General features: G+C 37.9%; 1 protein-coding gene across 1 annotated transcript; it reads right to left on the bottom strand.

Moving 5' to 3' along the window:
• Positions 1 to 2,576: 2,576 nt before the first annotated feature.
• On the bottom strand, positions 2,577 to 8,208 carry LOC106712901 (cytoplasmic polyadenylation element-binding protein 1-B). The gene is made up of 13 exons (XM_045679491.1): positions 8,090 to 8,208; positions 7,631 to 7,753; positions 5,542 to 5,693; positions 4,840 to 4,954; positions 4,599 to 4,712; positions 4,445 to 4,517; positions 4,188 to 4,359; positions 3,873 to 4,074; positions 3,543 to 3,708; positions 3,296 to 3,423; positions 3,116 to 3,207; positions 2,797 to 3,044; positions 2,577 to 2,686 (listed from the first exon to the last, which is right to left on the bottom strand). Exons 1-13 carry the CDS (start codon positions 8,105 to 8,107, stop codon positions 2,577 to 2,579), a joined length of 1,713 nt encoding a protein of 570 aa, XP_045535447.1. The 5' UTR covers positions 8,108 to 8,208.
• Positions 8,209 to 9,440: the final 1,232 nt, after the last annotated feature.

The following is a 9,440-nucleotide window of genomic DNA, read 5'->3' as shown; positions in this document are numbered from 1 at the left end:
CAACGCACACATGACGGACAGCAGCCTCCGAGACGAAGCGGGAGGGGGTGTACTCATTGCGACGTCGGAGCGGCAGCGCTCAGTTGCTTGTGCGTTGATAGGGAGGATAAAACTCCCATTACTACTTCTTAATGAAATGAAGGGACATATACAATATACCGTCTTGTGATCTTGTCGATTTCGGCGGTGACGTAGTAATAGGAACAACGCTAGACGTCTTTTCCAATCCATGCTATCCTACGGACTGACTGCGATGTTTTTACAAAATGCTTGCCGCAACTGTGCTTTGTCGCTGCACAGACGGAACGTTGACTGCGTCGTAGTAACGCTGCGATAGCGCAGCGCCTGTGTGGCCGGCTGTGCGTCAAAATATTTGCGTTGCGACGACGCAACGGAACGCAACGCGCCGTGTGGACTTAAGTTGATGAAATATTACTATATTACCAGAGCTGGGCATTAACTCGTTAATCCGTTAATCGTTAATTAACGAAGTTAACATTTTGCTTTAACTTTTAAGTTAACTTCAAAAAGTGTTAACGCTTTTGTTAACTTCCGTTAAACTCAACTTCCGTTAATAAAAGTCCGTTAATCGTTAAATTAGAAACTTGGAGACGTGCTGTCATTTTGTTTAAATTACGTGCCACGCCACGCTGGTAAGTTCAACTATGTTGGGCGACTGTCGGCGACTCGAATGGTGAACCAACGAGTTGATAATTGATATATATGTGAAGTTCGCGTGCAAGTGTGATGCATCAGAGCATCCGGGAAAGACGTGACCAACAGGACCAAAAAAAAGAAGGTTCGAAATAATATATTTTATTACGAGTATATAAAAGCATGAGTATGTAATAGCCCACATTCCGAACGCTCTTCGCCCCTGCAATACGCCACTTTTTGAGCAACTGTATTAAAACACTTTTTACTCGTGCCTTCTCTTTCCCTTTCCCAACTGTAAAAATGATGTCTATTAAAAAGAAAAAAACAACCACGAAGTGTTTCCAAAAAAAAAAATCATTGTAGTTTTTATGATTCATGCAAATATTTCTAAAAAGAAGCTCCTAATTTGTTACAATATCAGATTTATAGATTTGATTCAATGAATTAGGTTAGGTTTCATTTTATTTCATCTCATTAAATTTCATTTTCATTTCATATCAATAAAAATAATCTACTGAAACCTTGGCTGTTTGGGCATGGTTCCCTTTGCCTACCCAGAATGGGCGAAGAAAACAAAAAAATCTTTGTTTGTATTCTTTTACGGTTGGCGCCATTTTTCAAACATTTTAGTTAGTTGAGTTTATTGTGTTTTTAGCCGACTTCAAAAGAAGGAGGTTATCAATTCGACTGTATTTTTTTTTATTATTCTATGAAATTGCTTAATTTTTTCGCAACCGTATTAAAATAGTTGTTTAGTACACGTGCGGAACTGTCATTACAACTGGTTCCTACTGTCAACCCTCACCTTCGGCTGCGCCTCGGCTTGGGTAGACATTTGTCGGAACTCTTTGCAATGACAGGCTTTCCGCGCTCGTAATGAAATATACTATAATGCATTCATACTTGTCTCTAATACTAATGTGTTATAGAATGTATAGTCAAATTACTATTTTAAACAAGTGTCGCCACAATAAGTGCGAAATTAGTATGTATAATTTTGGTATGGTTAACTGTTAACGATTAACTTTAACTTGCGTTAAATTTTCGAGAATTTAACGCTTTAACGATTAACGAAGTTAATTTTTTAATTAACGGATTAACGATTAACGAAGTTAACTTTTCGATTAACTGTGCCCACCTGTGTATATTACTAATATTATATAAAAGCGAAAGATGGATGGATGTTTGAAGTTATCTCCGGAACGGTTGAATGGATCTTGATGAAATTTGGCATAGATGTAAAACATAGAACCACGAGGACAAAGTCGCGGGCGACAGTACTATGCATTTTCGGGGTCACAAGTAGCTTGTGAACTAGATCCATGAAGCAGTTTTCACATATAATATAGAAAAAGGTGGAATCAAATAAAATAGATACGCATTTTAACATTTTTATTCAGAACATCATTTTTTACAAGTGTCAAATCAACTTTATAATTTTTTGTCAAAGTACCAAGATTTGTGAAGTATACGAGTACATTTTAAATAATCAAGAGTTAGCGGTTATCCCATTTTTTTATTTATTAAAACATTCAAATATGGTTATAAAAAGATTCGATACAATAATTGGTCGTTTTAAAACAAATTAAACTTTAAAAAATTTACCGATTATACAATTAAATCCATAAAACTTTTAAAGGCAAGCTTTTAAAATGATTTAAAATCTTAGATACATTAAAATTTATATTACTTTTTAACAATTTAAAATAATAAAAATAACTAGCAATTAAAATTAAATGATTACAATACAAAAAATCAACAAAGCAATTCATCAAAAATCATTTTTTTCAGTATTTTTTCGACTATTTTTCATAATTTAATTAATCATCTTCCAAAAAAAAAATTGAAGAATTTCAAACAAGCAATTAAATCAATAAAATATTTTAAAAAAGGCTATCTAAGAGTTAACAATCATTGGTTTATTCCCATGGCTCCTTGTTAGTGTCACTCAACTTGGGCACCTCGAAGTGGTTGTGAGAAGACACACCACTCGATACTTCGAATTCACTCAGATCTGGTGAAGGAGTTCCTACAAAAATGAGAGAATCCATAAATATGAATCCATAAATGTCAATTAGCTATGGGATATTCAAAATAGGATAGCAAATAATTATTTATTACAGGTAATGAGAGACTTACCGTCACAAGAGACTGCGTATCCATTATACGAGGGTTCTCCTAGTGCTGGAGGCTGTGCGGCTGCGGGGGGCGAGGCTGGGGCGCGCAGGGCGGGGGCGTTGTGCGGGCCGTGCGGGGCGTGCGGGGCGTGCGGGGCGTGTGAAGGGGCGTGGCGTGGTCCTGCGCCTGCGCTGCTCTTGGACCAGCGCATGAGCTGCTTGTGGCTCACATTGCGGTGCTGCCATGCCCAGCATGCGCGACAGAAGTATCTACACATTCAGAAAGATATTCAAAATCTGTTGAAATTTAAAAAAATGCGGAAAAAAGGACAGTAGTATACCTGAAGCAGAGCGGATCCCTGCAGAAGTAAGGTCCCTGCTGCAGGTTGCATACGGAACACATAGCGTCCTCTAGATATGGGTCAACTTGTACCTGTAATATGAATATTGAAAACATGAAGTAATATAAATTCCAGTATTAAAGTCCGAAGTCCCAAGTCCATAAGTGTCCATGTACTCACGGTCTTTGAGAACTTGTCTGTGGTGATGTCTATGTATGCAGCGGCGATGGCGCGTAAGTAGGAGTGCGCGTTGTTGAATGTCACGCGGCCAGAACCGATTGGATACTTGTTCTTATCAGTGTCGATACCTGCAACATGGTAACGATCAGAGTAAAGGATGACTTGAACTAGTGTTACGGCAGAGAAAAAACGTAAAGTATTGTAAGTCTGAATTAAGCGACGGCATAAGTTTAGTGAAATTTGTCACCTGCATACACGACGCCGGAGAACAGATCATTCATGATGAGCGCGAGCCCGTAGGCGCCGAGCATGCCGTGCAGCGCGCCCACAAACACGGTGCGGCGCGGCTCTAGGCGCACGGAGCCTCCACATACGTAGTTAGAGTCCGACACCGCCCACGGGATCACTTGCACCTAACAAACCACATTAAATAGTAAAAACCTAAGAAACTAAATAGTAACTAAAAATAGCATAAAATTCCAATGTCTAACACCCGGTCTCTTAGATAAATTGGACAAAATTGGACCTGAAAAACTAAGATTGTATTCAAAAACAATGAAAATGTGAAACTTGTTACCTCCTTGTTACGCATGTTGCGGGAGGAGACGCGGTAGTACCAGTTGCCGGCGTCGCAGCGCGCGGCCGCCAGCAGAGAGCGCACGCGACGCTCGCTCTCGAACGTCACGTACGCGTAGCCGCGAGGTGACGTCTCCGCCCCGCCCACAGAGCCCCCAGCCCCGCCCACTCCGCCCACACCCTCGCGTCCCGGCCACTCCACACTGGTATACCAACACATATATTAAATACACAGAAATATACAGAAACGAGACAATGCTCAAGTTAATACATTCCAAGATTAAGGAAACTTGTACAAACAGCAGCCAGGACTCACCGTACTGGCTGGAAATTCCTGAGGGAATATAGCAGGTCATCCTCAGTAATGTCCCAGGGCAGACCGCCCACGAACACCTTGGAGGAGTAGCCACCGCTGGCGTCAACGCCTCGCGCCGGCAGCCGCCCCGACCACCGCAGCGGCTCGGACCTGCAGCCGCGACTGCCGCTCGCTACATGCACAAACATTAAACACTCTAAAAGACCCTCCAAGAACACTCTTAAGCTAAATTACGTATATATGGTTACGCTACTTACGTATATATGTTTTGACCGGGGCACTGTTTATCATAGACGTCGAGGCCTGCTCCGGCGGCCAAGGTGGCTGCATCTAGAAGCAAAGTTACGTTTCAAAATAAAATTCGAATTTTGATGTGAATTCGAGGGAAATTGAGAAAAATTGAGAACTTACATTGACACCGTTCCCCTCGCTAAGGAAGTGGTCCTGTCCGAGCTGCAGTGCACCGGGGCTGCGGGGGCTGCGGTTGCCGCGGGAGAAGTCCGCCGCGGACATAGACAAGGTCTTCTGTAAAATTACTTTTTTAAACCTATCGCAATGTACTAGGAGAATATTATAATCAAAATGTAAAGTCGATAGAGTGCTAAAATGCCTTAGAAAATGCAATATTGTAACGCCAACTCAAATGTCTCACCATTGATGAGACAAGGTCGGTGTACTGGTTGGGGACCTCCGTCCATTCCAGAGAACTGTCCTCTGGCCACGTGCCGGCGCCGTCGTCCGCCCAGCTACCAGGCCGGGCGTTTTCACTAACAGAGATTGATTTATTAGAAACATTTCCAATAATAAAAAACATTTATTCCTTCATATATTGGGATTAAACTTTTCAATTTGTAGACCAACCACACAGACGAGATCGAGATAGCCTAAAATAGGCATTGAATCGATAGCATTTAGAGTTGACCGATGACCTGGATTTATTATAGAATTACAATTGAGGTAGATTTTTATACCTTATTAACAGAGTCAACATTAAAAACTGTCTAATGAAATATAATTTGTTACGTTTTGGCAGTGCGCTCGGAGTGCGGCCAAGTTTCACAATAAAAGATGCAATTTAATAGACAGACCAAATTGCGTGTTAAGACGCACAACTTACCGGGACTTGAAATTGTGCTGAATTTCGTAGAGAACAGATTATTTAATTATTTATCAATTTAGATATATTAACAACACTACTTTTAATAGTAGTCGAATTACACCTCACTCGTCAACATCCATTTAGTTATTTAGGCTCTAGGTAATCGCAAATTACATGGGATAAGTAAGGCTTATAATTTGGAAGCAAATACATAGACGAGGTATTACGGTACCTGGTGCACAAACATATACAAACCTGTAACTAGCGAAGCCCGCGGGCCCGGGCGGGAAGCAGCCCGAAGGCACAAGGCTCCGCGGGGTCTGCGCCGCCTCAGGACTGGCAGGCTTCCATTGCTCCCACTGGCGAGGCTTCTCAGAGCTGCCAGGTACGCCCGGCACAGGCCCATCCTGTATACAGAACGTTATCTAGAAGTTCACTAGTAAACGGTCAAAGTTTCGTCATATTAAAGTTACGTGAAGATTTGAATAATACTAAAAACTAGAAGGGTAGAAAAAATAATACAGGTAAATATAGAGTAATAAACGGTAAACTTAATTAATTTCTACGATCCTGTTATTGTCTGTATTAAGTACCTTATACAGAACTAGGCTATACAGAAAGTTTAAACAAAATTATAACGCAGACAATCGAAAAAAACAATAGCGTATAAGACAGAGTCGTAAGATATATTGCAAGGGGGCCGCTCCGAGACACTCCGGCTAATCCAAGTAGGGGAGCGGGGGGCACGTTGTTACAGGGGTAAGAAGTTACACGCGTTTTTTACCGGGATTTTAAACTCTTTGATGGACATAATTGGACTCATTTGTTTTCTTATAATATCGTGCATTATATAAAAACAATCAGTGACCTGCCAAGCGCTGAGCTGCTAGGTTGTGTGCGTGTGTCCCGATTTCAACCAAGTAAGTAAAAAAATCCTTTACGAAATTTTTGATTCCTGATGACTATACTTTTTATTTTGTCAAAAATTTTAACCTTGAACGTTCATAATATATCTACCTTTAATTTACAATATTATTTTATTCTACTATCGATATCCATTAATAATGACTTCAATTTATATTAAAAAACGTGCCATGGGGCAAGTAGTTACAATTGTTTGGGGTAAGTTGTTACTAACCGACACACCTGAAAAAGACTCATTAAAAAGAGAGTATGAAGAAAAACTGGCAAAGACCAAAAAAACGTGTGACAAAACTAAAGGAAAGGGTAAAGGTAAAGGAAAGTCCTCGAAAATGAGCGAAGAAGGAAAAGAAAAAGTGAAAAAAAAATTTTGGTTTCCGATTCAGATTCTGATACTGATGAATGGTTTTGTTTAGTGTGTAGCGAAAGTTATAGCACCTCGATAAAAGAAGATTGGGTAGAATGTTTAGAATGCAAAATGTGGGCCCATGTCAAATGTGTAACGGGAAATGTTTGCTCATTCATTTGCATTAATTGCAATTCTGATGAAGACTGATTTAATATTTGTGTGTGATATTGTTACCTACCTCTATAAAAATTACTATATATCTTTCTATAATATAAGTGCCTTAAAAATGTTAGAATCCAAAGTATTTTAGTTTGCCAAAAGTTTATTAAAATAACTTATTAAGAAGTGGAAGTGAATAATTTAATTACTACAAGTTGTTATTTGCAGACTAAGTCTGTGTTTTTATATAAGATTTGAAAATGTTCCTGCCAATGTGATTTTCTACCAAAAAAAACTTAAAAAATTACCATAATAGATATTATAATTACTCATAAATGTTAGAAGACTGTATAAAGTGATCGCTATTGTTTATATCGTTTTGAAATACTAATAAAAAAATATATATCACTGATGATTTTGTTCATTTATCTACCGTAACATCGTGCCCCGATGATGTAACAACTAGCCCCAATTCCGGGGTAAGATGTTACAATCTACTTGTTTAGTTAAATTCTCCATTGTGAAAAAATTACATAAATTTCAATAATTTTTCAGTCATATTTTCATAGCTAAATAGACATACTAACATTACAAGTTATCAAATGTATAATTTATTTGATAGCTTTTGTCATATTAACAACTATCTAAAAATTGTAACAACGTGCCCCCCGCTCCCCTACAAGCCAACCGCCGAAGCCAGTCGGGATATTTGGCACAGGAAGGCTATTAATGGGTCGGCTGGCAGACATACAGCTTGCACATTTAATGTGCATACAAACCAATGTATTAGTTACTAGTCTTGATATGTCCTTTGTTAAAATGAAAATAAAAATATTAGCGTCCAAGTGGGACACTTCCTGCCATCAAGTCTTTACTTCGCCACTGTAGAAGATTTTGGTAAAAAGTGGTACTTACAATAGAGTCGTGTTCACTATTCGAAGAGCCAGCCTGTTCAGACAGCTGCAGGGAGTCGAATCCGATGAAATTAGTCAGGGAGCGGCGGTTTTCCCTCGAACCGCCGCCCTCGCGAGTTTTATCCTGTTTAAAAAATTATGAAGGTAGAGTTCGTAGAGTTCCGAAGCATCGTCTTTGCCTACCCCCTTTAAATGCAAACGCTCGACAGATATTTACATATAACCAGCATATTACCAAGTTAATGAAACATAATCAAGTGAAATAAATCTAGACCATTTTTCATGTATTTTAAGCTTGAAGTTTTCCAAGTAAATTTTAAACAAAGTTTTCCAAGAAAAAATTAAAACGACAACAAGATTAGGTATTTTATAGTACAAGGGTAGGAATGAAAATTACGAAAAAATAATGAAATGAAAATGGCAGAACAATTAAGAAAAGACAACATGGAAAGAAATTCACCTGATGTACGAACGGCATATGTGCCGGAGAATCTTCACTAAATTTGGCGACGAAAAACTAACTTTATTTTAAGTAGCCAAACGGGCAGCGTTTCAGCTTTCAAGTACGTTGTCACGGCTCGGAGCCTCAACACCAACTGACGATTTCTGTCCGTGCAGTGACACTGGAAGCCATCCATCCCCTCCCTGTCCCTAGCCCTCTCTCGCCACCACCATCCCAAACAGAGGGGGAATTCAAATCATTTTCGAACTCGAATTCTTATTAAAATAACATTTATCTGTTATTTTATATAATGAATACTTTATAAAACTTTAAACATTTTTTATTTAATAATTTTAACTCGGAATTAATTATTTCGAGTTTGAAACAAGTACATTAAAATTATTTCCTTCTACAAAGTTATTTTGTTTCCGTCTCAATAGATGGCGCATACGTTCTGAAATTCAATTCGCAAATCCTGCCAACACACAATGTTGCGAACTGATCTTTTTATTTGTTCTTTTTTCTTTTCTTTATAAATTAAAAATAGAAAACGTACATTTAAAAACGAACAAAGGTAAAAAAGGAAAGGATAATGTAATGGAATAATTTCTCTTATTTGATTTTTATACAATTAGTTGTGTAAACAGCGAATTTTATAAGAGAATGAATTTGATTACTTTTAATTTGTTATAACAAAGTTTGTGATTTTTTAGGTTACAAATGTATTTAAATTGATTTAAGAATGTTGTTTTAACAAATTAAATTTTTGATAACACTTAATTGTAAAGAATATTCTAAGTCTAACTGCAAATGAGTAAAGTTGATTGTTTTTCTAGAAAATTCTAAACGTTAGTTGTTGTGAATTTGACTTGTTGTTCATTTAATTAAATAATTTAGTCAAAAAGTCTAAAAACAACTCAAAAGATCTAGAAAAAAAAGAGTCGTTTCAATACATTCGAGTACTCACCATAATTGATTTTAAGTAACACATTAAAGCTAAATTAATAATTATGTTTTTAAATTATTAACATAACTTTTCTGACAGCGAGGAATAAAGTAAAAAACGTATTTCGATGACCTTGAATCATATTAAATTATCTTATTTCCGTGTATTTACATCCAAGATTTAAAAATAATCGTACACTTTATAATTACGACCTTTTTAATGTACCTATTAATTAATCAAGTACATATAAGACGATATAAGCCTACATTTTTTCGCAGAATAAAGACAGAAAATGTTCAAAACACAAGGAACGAGATACGAGATAGCGTAGCACTTTGATGTAGCATATCAACGCTACGTGTTGGCGTAGACCGCATCTACGACATGTAGCACATCTACGCACCTGCTACGTAGACTTACGTA

This window comes from Papilio machaon, chromosome 9, assembly GCF_912999745.1.
Source record: "Papilio machaon chromosome 9, ilPapMach1.1, whole genome shotgun sequence".
NCBI classification, from domain to species: Eukaryota; Metazoa; Arthropoda; class Insecta; order Lepidoptera; family Papilionidae; genus Papilio; species Papilio machaon.
The sequence above is the reverse complement of the archived record's forward strand: the minus strand, read 5'-3'. Positions and strand labels throughout refer to the sequence as shown.

What these genes read in the sequence shown, in the direction of transcription:
- LOC106712901 (XM_045679491.1), bottom strand. An exon ending in GCGGGCTTCGCTAGTTACAG is followed by an intron (nt 4,955 to 5,541) that starts GTTTGTATATGT and finishes AATCTCTGTTAG; the next exon opens with TGAAAACGCCCGGCCTGGTA. An exon ending in CTCCGGCGTCGTGTATGCAG is followed by an intron (nt 3,424 to 3,542) that starts GTGACAAATTTC and finishes ACCATGTTGCAG; the next exon opens with GTATCGACACTGATAAGAAC.